General features: G+C 27.0%; 3 protein-coding genes across 3 annotated transcripts; all 3 read right to left on the reverse strand.

Moving 5' to 3' along the window:
• Positions 1–363: 363 nt before the first annotated feature.
• On the reverse strand, positions 364–1,533 carry OCT59_016821 (uncharacterized protein; the record flags this gene model as incomplete). The annotated part of the gene is made up of 1 exon (XM_066145934.1): positions 364–1,533. One exon carries the CDS (start codon positions 1,531–1,533, stop codon positions 364–366), a length of 1,170 nt encoding a protein of 389 aa, XP_066003670.1.
• Positions 1,534–2,493: 960 nt separating this feature from the next.
• On the reverse strand, positions 2,494–3,951 carry OCT59_016822 (uncharacterized protein; the record flags this gene model as incomplete). Its single annotated transcript, XM_066145935.1, has 1 exon — positions 2,494–3,951. One exon carries the CDS (start codon positions 3,949–3,951, stop codon positions 2,494–2,496), a length of 1,458 nt encoding a protein of 485 aa, XP_066003671.1.
• Positions 3,952–12,934: 8,983 nt separating this feature from the next.
• OCT59_016823 (uncharacterized protein) lies at positions 12,935–14,630 on the reverse strand (the record flags this gene model as incomplete). The annotated part of the gene is made up of 1 exon (XM_066145936.1): positions 12,935–14,630. One exon carries the CDS (start codon positions 14,628–14,630, stop codon positions 13,146–13,148), a length of 1,485 nt encoding a protein of 494 aa, XP_066003672.1. The 3' UTR covers positions 12,935–13,145.
• Positions 14,631–19,454: the final 4,824 nt, after the last annotated feature.

A 19,454-nucleotide genomic window follows, 5' to 3' on the forward strand; every position in this document is an offset into this window, starting at 1 on the left:
CATAATACATAAGTACTATATAATTAATGTTTATAAATTCCATACTGTGGTTAACAAACAGTAGTCTTTATTAATGTAATTACACGTTTATATTTTTAATTACTCCTTCAATTTTATATTTATCGAACAGTTTCATATATGAATTATCATTTTGATAAAAAGAAGTCTCTTTTAGATAAATGGAAACTGCAGGTCGTCCTTTCCACTTTTCAAAGAATGTTTCTAAAGTTTTCAATGAAAATTTAATGTCATAAGTAATTCTAATTTCTCTTAGATTTGTTGATGCTTCCCTAATTAACACATTTAACAAATAATCTCCAAATTCTAACTCTTTCCCTTTTTCATAATATCCTTCTTTAAAATTTAATGATCGTAATTTTTGAGTAATTTTTCAAATTCAATAAAGTGAGTCTCCAATAATGGAAATACAGGAATTGTTAAATATTCAATTAAAAGACAATATTCATAAATTGTACGAATGAAATTAAGAGAGCCATCATTAAAACTATCTTTATCGTAAAAATTAATGATCAGTAATTTTCTAAGATGTAAGCTATTTTTTATTATGTAGGTAGCTTGATAAATATCTATAAAATCTATCTCTAGGATTTCAAGGTCACGATAAGCCACCATTTCCAACTTTTCATTTAAATCGGCAATATCCAGAAATAGAGGAGAACGTATTACTAATAATTTTAAATTTTGAAGTTCTAGGAGTGTATCCAGTAGAAATGTATAATCATAATCACCACTACTATAATCAAACTGAAGGCTTATTGCAAAATAATTAAGAGTATTTGCATAGTTTTTTAATATGTCAAAAATCTCTGTATAAGGATCTTCTAATTTTTCCCAATCAAAATCATCATAATCTTCTATAAAATCATCTACCCATTTAAAATATTTTAAATTTTTTTGAAATTCGATTAACTTAGTAATTCCATGATTAACATCTAAGTTGTTATTAATAATGATAATTCTTTGTATTTGTTGACAGATATGTGCTAATCTGTAAAAGTACCTAGAATCAATCAATGTGTCACATGTCAATTCACAAAGTGATTCAAGACGGACCTTTGCTTCCGGAAGATATACTACCATCTCATAGGTATCACATATTTTTAAATATTTTATTTCTGGACATTTCTTTATCAAGAAACTATAAATTTCCTCTTGTAAAAGAAATCGATTATATTCTGATGATGTTCCAATGGAGATTATATCATATATAATTTGTATATCGATGCTCATACAGAAAGACAAATAATCAAATGTAAGTGATTGAACTAAAATTTTAATTCCTTTCTTTGTTAAGGATTCTTTAATATCATTGGATAAATAAGAAGTAATAATAGAATATAAAGATTTTTTTTTATAATAATTAATAGCGTAGCGCCAGGGGTTCCTCCATAAAATTGGAACCACGGTTTCACACCAAATTCTATTAACCATTAGGCATGAAAAGAGATTTTTTGAACTATTTTGTAGTTCCTCAAATACCAAAAAAAGAATATCTTTATTAAGTTTGGACATTTTTTTTTTTTTGAATAAGAAATAAAATAAAAAGTAACGTTTTATATAAAATTCCGATGTATGACCATAAAACAGTTACACAGTTTAAAATCGGTGGTTCAGTGTAGTTACTATTTTATAATTACGTAACATTTATCTCGTGCGTAAAAAAATCTAGTATATTCTTTGATTACGCTATTTTTCAGCCGGGGGTTGTAATACAAATTTGACTAGTTGCTTTTTAGGCAATATCACCAATTTGTATAACATCGTAACCTTAAATGGCAAGTATATGTCAATCAACTTGTGAAAATGGCGCAAATTTATAAATTTATAATTCAATATTTTTCGAAACATTATTCTATGAAGAGCAAGAGACATGAAGATATATTGCAAACATTTAAAAAAAAAATTCCTGGGCAAATTTCTATTTAAGGTTAATTAATTTGCAAAATAATTCCTCGAAATGTATTACTAGTAGTTTCACTGGTTTGGAGACGGCTCATGAATTAATAATTGATAATTACCATAATAATGTAAAATCATATAAGTTGCCTAAATTCGTTCATATTTTTGCTATATATCTAACATGATATTTTTGCATCTAAAGAGATTATATATAAGATTAGCAAAAAATTTTAATGTAATATTAATAAAATTAGTAAGGGTTATTATAAGATGAAGCAGAGACTTAAATTTATTAATATCATAGAAAAAATTTCATTGATAAACAGTAATCAAGAGAAATGGAAATTTATAATTTATAATAAATTAGATATTAAAAATATATTATTTGAAGTATTCATGTTTTACAAAAATCAAAAACTGAGATACTATTATTAAATCTTTAATAATTGCTCTCATAATTCATAAATCTTAATAATACATATGTATATAATTAATGTTTCTAAATTCAATACCGTGGTTAACAAACAGTAGTCTTTATTTAAAACGTGTAATTTAATAATGTAGTTGAATAATCTACACGTTTATATTTTTAATTACCCCTTCAATTTTATATTTATCGAATAGTTTCATATATGAATTATTGTTTCGATAAAAGCAAATATCTCCTAAATATATGGAAACTGCAGGTCGTCCTTTCCATTTTTCAAAGAATGTCTCTAAAGTTTTTAAAGAAAACTTAATGTCATAAGGAATTCCAATTTCTCTTAGATTTGTTGATGCTTCCCTAATTAACACATTTGACAAGTAATCGCCAAATTCTAACTCTTTCCCTTTTTCATAATATCTTTCTTTAAAATTTAATGATCGTAATTTTTGACATTTTTTAAGTAATTTTTCAAATTCAATAAAGTGAGTCTCCAATAATGGAAATACAGGAATTGTTAAATATTCAATTGAATAACAATTTTCACAAATTGTACGAATAAAATTAAGAGAGCCATCATTAAAATTATCATTATCGTAAAAATCAGCGATCCGTAATTCTCTAAGATACAAGCTATTTTTTATTATGTAAGTAGCTTGGTAAATATTTATATAATCTATCTCTAGGATCTCAAGGTCACGATAAGTCGCCACTTCCAATTTTTTATTCAAATCGGCATTATCCAAAAATAGAGAAGAATATATTGCTAATATTTTTAAATTTTGAAGTTCTAGGAGTGTATACAGTAGAAATGTATAATCATAATTATAATCAACCAGAAAGCTTATTTCAAAATGATTAAGAGTATTTGCATGTTTTTCTAATATGTTGAAAATTTCTGTATAAGGATCTTCTAATTGTTCCCAATCAAAATAATCATAATCTTCTACAAAATCATCTACCCATTTAAAATATTTTAAATTTTTTTGAAATTCAATTAACTTAGCAGTTCCATGATTAGCTTTTAAGTTTTTATTAATAATGATAATTCTTTGTATTTGTTGACAGATATGTGCTAGTCTGTAAAAGTACCTAGAATCAATCAATGTGTCACATGTTAATTCACAAAGAGACTCAAGACGGACCTTTGCTTCCGGAAGGTATACTATCTCATAGGTATCACATATATTTAAATATTTTATTTCTGGACATTTCTTTATCAAGAAACTATAAATTTCCTCTTGTAAAAGAAATCGATTATATTCTGATGATGATCCCATGGAAATTATATCATCTATAATTTTTATATTGATACTTCTACAGAAAGACAAATAATCAAATGCAAGTGATTGACCTGAAATTTTAATTTTAATTCCTTTCTTTGATAAGAATTCTTTAATATAATTGGATAAATAGACAGTAATAATAGTATATAAAGAATTTTTTTTACTATAATTAATAGCATAGCGCCAGGGGTTCCTCCATAAAATTGGAATCACGGTTTCAGACCAAATTCTATTAACCATTAGGCATGAAAAGAGATATTTTGAATTATCCTGTAATTCCTCAAATATCAAGAAAAGAATATCTTTATTAAGTTTGGACATTTTTTTTTTGAATAAATAAAATGAAATAAAATAAAATAATAAGGATTTTATAATTTTCCGCTATAGCGGAGTTCCGCTAGTGTCACGTGACGCGAAGATCATTTCCTTTATAGGAAATTAGTATAACCAATTTGCTCCATTTTTCGTCAGAAGTAAATTTTCCTTTTTAGGAAATTTGTGTAACATTATATGATTGGACTGGAATTACGGAACTTGGCCGGAATTAACCATGTGACGAATAAGGTGACAAATATGATTTTTTCATTAAAAAAATTCTAAGTTCAAATAATACTTAGTAATTTTTGAAAGCTTGAGGGTGTGATACAGGGTGATGGTTTAAACGGTACACAAAATTCCAAAAAAGGAAATTTTACTTCTGACGAAAAACGAAAATTATTTATGCAAATGAGTTACACAAATTTCCAAAAAAGAAAATGATATTCATGTCACGTGACACTAGCGGAACTCCGCTATAGCGGAAAATTTTAATTTTCAAATAATAAATAATGAAGTACGTTTTATATAAAACTCCGATGTATGACCATAAATGTAATTAAATGTTTCATTGGAATATATATGGTAATAAATGTAGGGTCATGAAAAACAGTTACACAGTTTAAAATTGGAAATTTAAATAATGTAGATCAATCAGTAATTCGGTTGACGTTAATTGCTGATCCGACTATAATTGGAAGTAAAAGTAAAGATCAATGAAATCTATTTTATAAATCGTGTAACATTATCACTTTCTGCGCACGCAGTTGTTCAGGTTTTTACCGACTGCGTTCAGCTTATTGACAAATGGTCACAATTTGTGGATTTGCCGTTCAATCCTAGTCTCCTAGAATACTTAAAGAAACCAACCATTTAATATGGGTATCCCTTCGTGCTTTAAATGTTTCGAAGAATTTATCTATCTCTTTTACCAAGGTCCCTGCACACGCCGATGACCTCCATAATAATCAAGTGGATATGCTCGCCAAGTCTGCACGATATAACGACTTACCAGCGGGACCTCCAACTTTCTTTCTTACAGCTCCTTGTGCCTTAAATTTTAACGCATTACTTTTGGATGTTAACTTACGATATATCTACAAAGAAATTTTCAAAGCTCGTCAACTTGCTTTTCTCTGTACCTTGACGCGTTTCTCTGACCTTGGTCCCGTCTCTTTATTCGATTGGGCTTTAACTTGGTCTTGCCTTTCTATGGATCATGGTCCTTTCGCTCGTTCGAATGGTCGTGCTAGCTTTCTTGCCTTCCGCATCAAATTATTGCTGAATATGCTACCAACCATGACCACACTACAACAACGCCTTCCATCGGTTTATCCTCCTGAATGGCTTTGTCTCTTGTGTGACTCCTTGCCTGAAGACTTGCCGCATTTGTGGTCTTGTACCTGCACTCTCGCGGATTATACGCCTCGCTCGACCCACCGCAATTTATTACTAGCTCTTCGTTCCTCCCTTTTAGAAGGGTTCACGCTTGCTGCGCTGGACAACACGCTTTCACCTGCCTTCAGTTCTCCTCGGCTTTTATGGCTCTGGATTGTTGGTCTTCTTCGCATTGGCTCACGCGAGGCCTTATACCTACCGAGTTGGTAGCTCTTTTGAGACCCTACCTTTCTCATGCAAAAATATTGTGTTTTTGCTCCTGCTCTGAAAGACTTCCATTTTAAATTGTATGTGGAAATTTGGATTTGTCGCTCAGTTTTATTTCAAGTCTGGGAACGTTCCCGGGGTATCACCTGCTCAATGAAATAATATGGTTCCTCTCGTAACTCCTCCTCTCCGTCTCCTCGTACTTCAATTACTACTCTCTCCTCTTCTATGGCGTCAGTCCTTCAGGATCCTTGGATTTTTTGGATTTCCTCTTCTATAGTCCAAGGTGGACATTGGTTCTCACACTTGGATTTTCTGCGCCGCTTAACAGTTCAGCCTCTTCGTCTTAGGATTTCTCTCTGGTGACGGTTAGGCTCTTAGGATATGCTGGATACATCAGGAGTTATATTCTATATGGATTTATATGAAAAAATGTATGTAAAATCTACATACACTATTCTATGTAGTTTTGGAATTTATGTGGGTCTGATTTTATGTGTAAAATAGATTTATATGGAGTCTATATAAATTTTTTGCATTAATTTCAAATAAATTTTATGTATTTTTTGAATAGATAATATAATATTTAATAATGTAAATTATAAATTGCAAATTTATTATTGTTTACTTTTAATATTGTACAATAAATTACAAATTTCTTTAGTTATCAACTAAAATTAATTGTAAAACATTTAAACGATGCAAAGTCTTCAACCAACAGGTTTCCGTTACTATCCATGTTGACAAAGCATCCAATCCGAAGCTGATCCTACAAAAAAATGAAAAATGGTTAAAAATCATTTCTTAAATAAAAGAAAGAAGTTTCAAAATTGAGTAAATTTCGAAACTCACCTTTCACATAACTATATTCACTCCTCCAAAGTGCGAAACCTACAAATAATTAAAGAAGCAGTTAGTAGTAAACTGTTAACTTTAATTAATTAAAAAAAAAGAAAATTTTAAAGTTTTAAAGTTTCAAAACTTACATATTCATTCGTCCTACAGACAGATTTTTATCTGAATCCCACGACAGGTTAGAGGCTTAGAGCTAAGTCCTATAAAAAAAATCATTAAAAAAAAACACTATTAAATTATTTTTAAAATTTTTCGAAAATTCATCTAAAATTCGCAATCAATTCAAAAATTGGATGTCGAATTTCTACAAAAAATAAAAAAAATGTTAAAGTTCTTAAAAATATGAATATACTCAAAGATTTAAAAAGGAAATTTGCATTTTTGTTAAAAGAGTGATTTGAAGCTTACCTCACCCTAGGAATTTGAAATCAGAAAAAAACCTACAAAAAGAAAGAAATATTTTTAAAGAACATTTTTAAAGGTGGTTGAGCAGTTTTCTATAAGGTAGAAAGAAAGAAGTTACAAATTGACTTTTGTTTTAAAAAAAGTAATGTTTTCAAAATGAAAACTTGCTCAGGAGTCGCCTAAAGAAAGAAAAAAAAACTGAAAACTATTTGCTGAAATACATAAATTAATAAAGAAAAAAGTGATAGTACACGTCCAAAGATATCCAAAAGAACCAGAAGAAAGAATAGAACTGCAAGTACAGTTCATTAAAATAAATAAATTTTAAAGAAAATAAATACAATAACTGAAATACCAAAATTTCACGTGTATATCTAAAAAGTAAAAAATCAAAAAAAAATTTCACTGGGGTCTTGCGAATTACTACGCATCCAAAGACCCAAAAAGATAACTGTTTAAAAGAAAGAAAGAAATATAAATCATTGTATAAAAATTAAATGATTTAATGAAACCCTAACTGAAATTCTGCACGTTCATAGACCTAAAATTTCAGCCACTTAAAGAAAAGAAAAAAGAGCCGTTTAGAGCTGTTCATTAAATAAGAACAAATAAAGAAAAAAAAATGAAAACTTACAGAAATATCGTATTCAGAAGACTAAAAAAATCCAAAAAAGAAAAAATTTTAGTTATAAAATATTTTTAACGAGAAAGGGGAAAGAACAAAGGAGAGGTAATGGAAAAATGAGAAAAGGAAAAGGGAAGAAAGGAAAGGAAAAAAATGAGAAGGAAAAGAGGAAGAATGAGAGGGAAAGATAATGACAAAAGAGGAAAGAAGACTTTGAAAAAAAAAGTTTAAAAAAAAAATTATTAACTGTTAAACTGCGAGTAAATACATTATATCACGTGATACACATGATGCTAGTTTACCTTTTTTGAAGTAGTTCATTATTTCTGTTCGTTCTTACATAATTGATTGTACACCACAAAGTCACAAACCAAAATTAGTAAGTAGGAATATCAAAAAAGGACCGTGGAAAAAGTTGTAAAGCTATTGAAAACGTGAAGATGAAAAGGAAGAGAAAAAAATTGATAACAAGAAAGAAGATAGTTGAGAAAATATTAGAGTTTATAGAAGAAGAATGAAAAAAGAAAAAAAAAAGTGATAATTTCACGATTAAGCCTAAAAAAAATTTAGGTCGTATCATACAAAATCATGTAATGTAACGAAATAGTTTATAGTATAACTGTATAACTCTGTACGACCAAACTATAATAGTTATTTTGAATGAATTTTACAAATGAGATTTGAGACTAACTATTAAAAATTAACTTATATAATCCATATAGATTTATATGAAAATTTTAAATAAAACGTATATTTGAATTTTATATGTATATAATCAGTATATAAAATGTTTGTATAATATTTATTTAATTTTGGATTTATATTTAAATAGTTCTGTATTTGTATAATTTTATTTAAAATATTTGCATCATATTTATTTGGCTATAAATTACACATGAATTTATATTTAAATAATTTTATATTTATATGCATATTACATAAATTTTTATAAATCTGTAATATATATAAATAATCTACTTATTTTTTATATAAATGTAAAAATATTATAAATATTCTATATAAAAAATTTATATTGGATATATATAGAGTTATAGATATTACATGATAGAATCTATAAAAAATACAACTCCTGATGTAGTTGACTCACACTGGCTTTCGTGCAAAGTTGGGGTATGCGATTCTGTTGATATTTTAGTTACTTTATTTTAAGGGTAATTTTAACGCTCACCCCAGGTGAAAATCACCTGGTCATATGATTTTTAAAATTTATACATGTAAAGTAAAACTGATTTTTTAATAAATTATAAATTAAAAATTTTCCTCTTTACTTTATTAAAGCATTATAAAATTTGATAGCTAAAATGTTGACCAAAATGGTGAAATTATATTCTTAGCAAGAAAAATTCGAAAATTAGTACCATTATGAAAAATACGGATATCTTTGCAAACATAATACCTACACTCATGAAAATTAAAATGTAAGTGTTTTCCACCTTTCTGAACAATTTTCACTTAATAAAGAAAGTCAATTTCATTTGAGTAAAGTAGTGAAATTACGCTCTGAATTTAATAAACAAAAAATGAAAAATTCGAAAATTATTGCCATTACGTAAACGTGAATATCTCTACAAGTATTATACCTACGCTCATGAAATTTAAGATATAAGTAGTTTCGACATCGGTGAACAACATTTACATAATAAAGGAAGTCGATTTCATTTGAATAAAGTAGTGAAATTACGCTCTGAAATTAACAAACGGAAAATGAAAAATTCAAAAATTATTGTTATTATAAAAAACATGAATATTTCCACAAGTATTATACCTACGCTTATGATATTCAAGATATAAGTAGTTTCGACATAGTTGAACAACTTTCACTTAATAAAGAAAGTTGATTTCATTTGACTAAAGTGACGAAATTACGCTCTGAAGTTAGAAAATATAATACGAAAGAAATTTAGAAATAAATATACTATGAATTGTATAAAATACCTGTATCTTCACAAGATATAAGTAACAAAACTGAGTCAAAGTGTTTAATATGTGTTAATAACAAAGCTTTTAAAATTTTTTTTAGAAAAGAAATTTTTTTTTTTATAATCATAACGTGATAAATAAATAAATAAATAATTGTGAAATGTAACACAAATCAAGGGGGTGAATTTCACCTAAGGTGATTAAAATTAAAAAATAACCTAGGGTGAATTTTAAATTAATTCTTTGTTTTATATATTTTTCTAATTTTCGATCTTTAAATTTTATAAAAGATAAAGTCACATGACTGTTTGCACATAAATTGTGTAACATTTATCTTGTTTATGAAAAAAATAATAAAGTACAAAATACAAGGTTAATTTATATATACTAAATTTCTTCCTTTTTCTGATTGATCGAAAATCTTATTAATATTCTGATTGGCTAGCTATTGACCGCATCACATGATTATATTGTATGTCACCCAACGTCAAGTTATACATTTAAACGACGAACCTCAATTTTAAGCTATTGATTACACTATTTTTCAGCCGGGGTTGTAATACAAATTTGTTCACCAATTTGTTAAAGTCGTAACCAGTATATATTTTAATATGTGACGCAAGTTTATAATTCAAATATACTTCGGAAAAAAAATTCGGGGCAAATTAGCTCATTTAAGGGTTTATTAATTTGCAAAAATAATTTCCCAAAACGTATTAGTAGTTTCACTGGTACGAAGACGGATCACGAATGACGAATTAATAATTAATAGCCCTGTTCAAAATCGTTCGGTTACATTTTTCGATCAGTCAGGAACAAAGCAATCTTATTGGTAGAAAAAGTTCGATCCAAAAAAACCTAAAAAAATATTGATCTAAAAGATCGGTTGTACAAACAAATTATGCAAGCAGGTCCGGCCAATCAAATTAAACCACAACCGACCAAAAAATGCGACCGAACGATTTTGAACAGGGCTAATAATTACCGCAAAATCATTTCAATTGCTAAATTCTTTCATATTTTATTTTGCTATTTAACATCATATTTGAATTAATTATTGTATCTAAAGAGATTATAAATATGGCAAGCGGTAGTGGTCAAAAGTGTGTAGCAAAACATAACGTGTACACGCTATGTTTTGTAGCGTGTACACGTTATATTTCACGGCGGGTTAACCCATGTTCTGTGGGTTAACCTGTCAATTTCAGGGGTAACCCGCCATAAAAAGCAACGCTATACGCTACATAATTTAACATGTATTCACTTTATATTATAACGGTTTATTAATTTATTTTGGACCAAATTTTAAATTATTAAGGGATCGAATACCCGCCGTTTCAGTACTCGCCGTTCTACATATCAGGTACCTGCCGCTTCACATATCGGGTACGCGCCATTTAATTTTTTTTTAAAAAAAAATTATTATTTTTTTTTATTGGCTTTTTTTTTATAAACAAATTTTGTAGAGAATTTTTATTTTTTAATATAGGCAAAGGCTTTGTTTGATAGAATTTCATTAGGAATTTTTTTAATAAGATTTTTTGATAAAAAATTTCGTTAGAAAATTTTTTTCATTGATAGGGACATTTCTGAGTTTTTTTTTTAGATGGATAATTTCGTTAAAAACTTTTATTTGATAGAAATTTCATCGGAGAATTTTTTTTTAATAAGATTTTTTTTCTTTTTGACATATACTTAATTTGTTGGAGCAATTTTTTTAACAGGAGAGATTTTTTTGATAGAGAATTATTTGAGATTTTTTTTTTTGTAGAAAATTATTTGAAGAATTTTTTTAATAGAGAAGATTTTTTTTGATAGATAATTTCGTTAGAAAATTTTTTAACAAGTGAAATTTTTTTTTGATAGAGAATTTCGTTACGAATTTTTTTTTAATAGGAGGGAGTTTTCCTTGATAAAGAATTTCTTTTGGGAATTTTTTTAATAGGGGAGATTTTTTTTTTGATAGAGAATTTCGGTAAAGATTTTTTTTTTTAATAAGAGAGGAGTTTTTTTTTTTGATATAGAAATTCTTTTGAGAATTTTTTTTAATAGGAAGAATCTTTGAATTTTTCTTTAATCGGGATATTTTTTTGATTGAGAATTTCATTAGAGAATTGTTTGTTGAAAAATTTTTTTATTTTTTGATGGAGAATTTTGTTTAGAAATCTTAATAGAAAATTTATTGAAAATAGTTTTTTTTTAATAAGTGTATCGAGAATTTTGGCTTGAAAATTTTTTTTAATAAAGAATTTCATTAGAGATCTTTTTTTTTTATAAAAAATTGATTGAAAATTTATTGGAAAATTTTTTTATTAAATTTACAATTTTAATAAATTTTTACTCCTCTTCATCTTCCCATCACTTCTTTTCATCTCCATCGCTCCTTTTCGTCTCCCATCACTCCTTTTCGTCTCCCATCGCTTCTTTTCGTCTCCCATCACTTCTTTCATCTCCCATCGCTTCTTTTCGTCTCCCATCACTTCTTTCATCTCCCATCACTTCTTTTCGTCTCCCATCATTCCTCTTCATCTTCTTTTTGTCTCCCATCACTTCTTTTTATCTTTCATCACTCCACTTCGTCTCCCATCACTTCTTTTCGTCTCCCATCACTCCTTTTATCTTCCATCACTCCTCTTCGTCTCCCATCACTTCTTTTTGTCTCCCATCACTCCTTTTCATCTCTCATTATGTCCTATTTCTCCTTTTTGTTTTCTATCACTTCTCATTACTCTTTTTTACTCCCTTTCATCTTCTATTATTTTTCATCACGCCATTGTTATTTCATTTTTTTATTAGCATCTTTCTCCTTGATTATTGTAATTTACTTATCTTTTTTATTTATTGTTATTGTTTCTTTTATTTGTACACTTCAATAAAAATAAATATGGTGATTTTTTTCTTTAAAATCGTAAATGTGTGACTTAAACTTTAATATTTGCAAATAAAATTTCATTAAATAAATAATTATCATTATTGATTTTTATCAAAAGTTAGTAATATGCTGACCGCCAGTTCTTATAACGGTACCCGCCGTTTCTTATAGGCAAAAATTACCTTCTTAACCCGTATAACCATATCATCACCTCTCTGCATAATATAAATAAATATTTTATAGTAAGGAAGTCAGTAGAACGCGATGATATATGCAGTGTTGATTAGGTGAGGCGGGTCAAGAAGGTAATTTTTGCTTCTTATAGCGGGTACCTGACGTTTCTTATAACAGGTACCCGTCATAACATATAACATATATAACGTTATGAAATATAGCGTATTAAACGCTATTTTTTGCAACAGGTTACCCCTGAAATTGCATGTTAACAGACAGAACAGGGGCAACCCGCCGTGAAATATAACGTGTACACGCTACAAAACATAGGATGTACACGCTATGTTTTGCTACGCACTTTTGACCATGGCGGCTTTCCATATATAAAAGGGTAATATAATAATCATTCTTAAGGTAATAGATGTTTTCTGAAGATGAAGCAGAACTTTAAATTAATTTATATTATACTCGAAAAAATTTCATTGTTGAACAGTAGTTAAGAGAAATAGAAATTTAAAATTATAATAAGTTAGATATTAAAAATATATCATTTTATTAGATAGAAGTATTCATGTTTTACAAAAATTAGAAACTGAGATATTATTTTAACTGCTCTCGCTCATAATTCATATGTATATAACTAATGTTTTTAAATTCCATACCGTGGTTATCAAACAGTAATCTTTACTCAAAACGTGTAATTTAATAATATAATTGAATAATCTACACGTTTATATTTTTAATTACTCCTTCAATTTTATATTGATCAAACAGTTTCATATATGAATTATTTTCTCGATAAAAATAAGCCTCTTCTAAATACATGGAAACTGCAGGTCGTCCTTTCCACTTTTCAAGGAATGTTTCTAAAGTTTTTAAAGAAAACTTAATGTTATAAGGAATTCTAATTTCTCTTAGATTTGTTGATGCTTCCCTAATTAACACATTTGACAAGTAATCTCCAAATTCTAACTCTTTCCCTTCTTCATAATATGTTTCTTTAAAATTTAATGATCGTAATTTTTGACATTTTTTAAGTAATTTTTCAAATTCAATAAAGTGTTTCTCCAATGATGGAAATACAGGAATTGTTAAATATTCAATTAAAAGACAATATTCACAAATTGTACGAATAAAATTAAGAGAGTCATTATAAAAATTATCATAATTCCAGTGAAAAGCATTAATCCTTAATTCTCTAAGACATAAGCTATTTTTAACCATGCAATTAATTTGATAACAATCTATAAAATCTATCTTTAGGATCTCAAGGTTACGATAAGCCACCATTTCCAACTTTTTATTGAAATCATCATTATTTAAAAATATAGGAGAATTAATTTCTAATGTTTCTAAATTATGAAGTTCTAGAAGTGCATATTGTAGAAATGTATAATTACATTCATCGTAAATATCGTAATAATCCGAATAATCGTCATACTCATAACGAAGGTTTATATCAAAATGATTAAGAGTATTTGCGTGTTTTTTTAACATGTTAAAAACTTCTGTATAAGGATCTTCCAATCGTTCCCAATAATCATCATCATCATCATCAAATTCATCTATCCATCTAAAATATTTTAAATTTTTTTGAAGTTCAATTAATTTAGTAGTTCCATCATTGGCTTTTAAGTTTCTATTAATAATGATAATTCTTTGTATTTGTTGACAGATATGTGCTAACCTGTAAAAGTACCTAGAATCAATCATTGTATCACATGTTAATTCACAAAGTGATTCAAGACGGACCCTTGCTTCCGGAAGGTATACTATCTCATAGGTATCACATATATTTAAATACTTTATTTCTGGACATTTTTTTATCAAGAAACTGTAAATTTCCTCTTGTAAAAGAAATTGATTATATTCTGATGATGATCCAATAGAAATTATATCATCTATAGTTTTTATATTGATACTCTTACAGAAAGACAAATAATCAAATACAAGTGATTGACCAGTAATTTTAACTCCTTTCTTTGTTAAGGACTCTTTAATATCATTGGATAAATAAGAAGTAATAATGGAGTATAAAGAATTTTTTTTATAATAATTAATAGCATAGCGCCAAGGGTTCCTCCATAAAATTGGAACCACTGTTTCACACCAAATTCTATTAACCATTAGGCATGAAAAGAGGAATTTTGAATTATCTTGTAATTCCTCAAATATTAAGAAAAGAATATCTTTATTAAGTTTGGACATTTTTTTTTCGAAAAAAAAAAATAAAAAATATTAATTAGGATAAAAATAATAGTACATATTATATAAAACTCCGATGTACGACACTTGTACGACAATAATGCTGATCGATAATGTTTCACTGGAATATACATGGTAAATATAGTTTCTTTGGTACACAATCTATAATTGGTAGTTTAAATAGTGCATGTAGATCACAAAATTAATTGATGAAAAATAATTCGGTTGATATCTATTTTTTTTCATTAAATGTTAAAAGGTTCAAAAGTAATGCAAAAGCAAATGAAATCTATAAGAATTTAAAGCGATTTTTATTTTCAGAATCAAATCAAATTTATAATTGTTCCCATTTTAGATTTACCAAAATTGAAGTCTTTTCCAAACAAATTTTATTTTTATCATACATTAATATTTGATATAGTAATTAATGGCAATTGAATTCAAGTTTTGATGAATTTTCAGTAATTAACAATCTTTTAAAATCTTTGGAATGTTCGTTTTATGATGAAAATGAAAATAATTGTTGAACTAATTGACAAATAGGAATGCATGACCACATTATTGCTTAATATTTGTAAAATTATGCTTTAATAGTATTTCCTTGAATGATAGATATCTTAATCATGTAAGTGGATACATAGTACATACTGTATATTAGCCTTAATACATATTGTAGTAAATGGCTGAAAAACAAACTATGACAATGAGACGGAATATTACTTTCTTTAATAGAAGATTTCAGGTACATAGAGATTATATATGTTAATGTAGCAATCTCAATTTATTTTTATAATTTACATCACGCGATTGATTTCTCTAATTTTATTATTACTTTTCTAGAAAATTAAAGAATTAGAATAAATCAAATGTAAGTTGCTATAAAGGTAAGACTTTTTTCAAAAAAAAGATTTTTCCTTTGTCCTGGTATTGTACTAGGTGCAAATTTATAATATTAGAAATTAAGCTTAATTTTAAAGTCATATTAATTAAATAAACGAATACAATTTTTCATCTTATTTCCTGAAATTATTATTATTATTATTATTGTTGTTATAAAGGAAGGAAGGAGTGGAAAGAGGTGATAGAAAAAAGTGAGATCAAATTAATTCATTGTAATTATTCTTAGATCAGACAAAGTTGTAAAAAGGATAATTTATGATTTTCAATTAATGATAAACAATCATTGAATTAAATTTTTAATTTCTAATTTTCAGAAAATAAAAATAAGTTCTTTATATTTTAATTCAAACTTTTATCTGATTAGTATTTCGTTCTGATTATCCTCTGATCGCCACGATATTTGATCACATCCGGATTCCGGAAATGAGTATATTCGCATAAATAATGGGAGGAAATAAATAGTTTATTCTGAGCCTAATAAGCTAATCATTTACTGTATGCAAAATTGCGATGATATAATTGAAAATAAATTATCCTTTTTTACTAATGTAATACTTGTAGTAGTACTATTATAAGTATTTGTATTTACATAAAATTTATTCTTTATCATTATTTATATAGCTTTTAATTGCATACTGTATAATGTAATTAATTTTGCTTTAGTTGTTCGTCTATGATGATGTACTTTTCAACTGCTTTTTCAAATAACAAATGAATGATGAATGATTAATTGTTCCGTATTCACTTAATTGTAATTTAGCAAATAAATTTTATCAATTACACGTTATCATAATTTAATCTATAGTATTTTAGTTTACATTTTACACCAATAAAGAAATTTGGTTCAAATAGAAATTTAAACAAAACCAATTCTTCATTGATATTTAAGAGACTAAATTGTGAACAAGAATGATAGTTCAATTTGCGAATTAGAACTGGTTATTGTCCGGTAAAATACTCTGATTGACCAGTTTTTAACCGGTTTCTTTTTTCAAACCCCTGGGTTATCTTGGTCACTTGTGCCTTAAATGATATCTCCCACAGCGTAACCACCAAAAAACTTGGATAGGTATCCCATAAGATCATGATGCCAATAATTTTGCTCGTATCCGGCACGTTACGTCGTTACGTTGGGATGTACCATTAATTAATTAAATCAAAACATATGTAAAGTATCATATGAAAGTTTATTATTAGAGATTTTTTGAAATGGTTTAATTTATGCCGGTTATGAATTGAATACCGGGTATTAGATTCATTCGGATTTTTTAACTTTATTTTATAAATTACATATCGGAAAGTAATTTATCGGCGCCACTTTGAAATAGAAGCCATTAAAATTTCCAGTACTACGGTAATGGTTTTGTATTTACCTTCCGTTTAATTATTTCACTAATTATTTTTTTTGGTCCAGATCAGATTCAACGAGTTATTATGATACTATGGTAAATGTAAAGTTTCATATTTACCTTAGTTTTCATCATTTTTTTATTTAATTATTTTTCACTGATTATTTTTTCATCTTTTTAGTTCAGGTTGGGTTCAAGTTTCTGTGTTACAACAGTAAGAACTGATTTTCATATTTGCTTTTCATTTGTAACTTATTTTCTTTTTACTAATTTTTGTTTTGTCTTTTGGAAACTTACAGATCAGGAGATGTGCTTACCGTTTATTACTATGGTATGCACCAATTTTGTATTTTTTTTTTTTTTTTCACTTCAAAATGTTTTTATTATCCTATCTACTAATTTTTTTTCCTATTTTTTCTTTTCGTCTTTTAGGATTAGAACTCATGAATCAGGAAACGCACTTATTGCTGCAGTACTACAGTTTCATACATTTAAATTTTGAAAAATTTTTTTCGTATGCATCATTTTTTTTGGATCTAGACCGAGTTTGGCGAGGCATTGCATTACCATAGTAAGCACCATTTAGGATTTCTTTTTTATTTCGAGACTTTAATCTTATTATTTTTCCTTTTTGTCTTTTAGAATCGGGAACTCTCAGATCTGGTGATGTGCACAGATCATTTGTAACTTGGCAAATAACCATGGTAAGTCAGAAGCTTCCTGTTTTGTTAATTATTAAATTATTAATAACTAAATTAAAATTTGGTATAGACCCCGATACAATCGTTACATGAGACAATTGAGACATGCTTTTAATAATAATGCCGATCTAGTTAATTTTTATGACTATTTTTTCAATAGTAAAATAAAGCATATTTATAAAAGGAAATTTGATTTTTTATTTTATGGTTGGAAAAAAAAATATTTAGTTTTAGTTTTTTTTTTTATAAAATAAATGTAAAGAGAAATTTGATACTCATTGTTTGGATCATGCATGATTTTCCCTTTTGATTTAAAAAATTTTTCGATAAAAAAGGTAATTTTTTATAGCTGTTTATTACGCCCTATATACTTTTCCAAAACCCACCTTTTGTAATATACAGTATATTCAATATCATAAAATATATTGTAAGGTATTCATTCTAATACTTTATAACGACCGATTGTTGATAGTTGAGTTTCTTGAATAAATTTGTCAATATTATCGTTACCACTATTCCAATTTTTAAAATTTTATTGAAATGTTTTGCATTACATGTTTTATACCATTTATAATCAGTGGTTTCTTGTTTACATTCTTCACACCCATAAGTAATTCATAATTCAATAGATAAATTTAGAGAACTTTACTAAATAGTTAATAAAAATGTTTCTACTCAAATAGCAGAAAAGCTGAATGTTGAAAAAAATTTTTTTTTTTCAGTGACTTAATTGATTATTTAATATAGATATAGCTAGTTTTTATTATATTATTGTATTATATTGCTGTATTATATTTTATTGGGTAGTTCTTGCTGTATTATTTTAGTTAGAAATTTATAGACTGATTATATTATTGTTAGCCGATTGATGATTGGGTAAGTCTAATGGGCGCAACAAATTGTTCGTTGCACAAGTTGATTGATGATTAATCGAATGTTCCATTGGAATTTTATGTTAATAAATATTCTCAGGATTGGGGGGAGAAGGGTTAAGTTTATTGGAGTTTTCCAGGTTCCTTTGAATTTTAACAAATTTTTCTTACGGGAAAAATTTGATTGAGATTTTTTTTTTAGTGCTTTCGATTCACTACAGGATGCTGGGTGAGGCAGTAGCAAAAATCATGTTGCACCCATAATAAAATTATTGCTCATCAATTTTTAAGATTTGCCTCAAAACTTTAACGTACAGTACAGTAATACTTTAGAACCTGAAATTATCTAGTGAAATTATTAATTTTGGGGCAGTATTATATATAGTTTGAGCGTATAAAAAGTTGTAGTGTCTTTAAATGTACTGCATCCACGATAACGTTAACTAATTGAAATGATTATTAATAGGTCTATGGGACATAAAAATGGCAATTGATCTTTATTAATGGAGATATTCATAGAATAATTGTTTCAATTAATTAATTAGAAATTACATTTTAAAGAAAAATCAAGTGCAATTTCAAAGATTGTATTGTATTGTATTACTTAAAGAAATCTTGGAATATTTTGCAATAAATAACTGAAGAATCATTATTTAATAGATTATTTTGACGATACCAACTGAAATTCATAATTAATTATTTTGACAATTAATAAAAAATTCTCTTGTAATCTCATAAATAAAACTTGATAAACTCTTTTATTATAACAAAATCAATAAAATTTAATTATATTTTATCCTACATTCTTCAAGAGTAATTGGTGAATATTAACGATTAGTATTATTTCTTATCCTGAAGAAATTATTTCTGACATATATTAAAACGTATTGAGTTTTAATAATAATATGATATCAATTTATTTATTAGAGGTCTCTCAGATTCATGTCCGTATGAAATTATAATGATAATACAAGTACAAATATTCTCACATTTATACGCGTCAGA

This window comes from Rhizophagus irregularis, chromosome 25, assembly GCF_026210795.1.
Source record: "Rhizophagus irregularis chromosome 25, complete sequence".
Lineage (NCBI taxonomy): Eukaryota > Fungi > Glomeromycota > Glomeromycetes > Glomerales > Glomeraceae > Rhizophagus > Rhizophagus irregularis.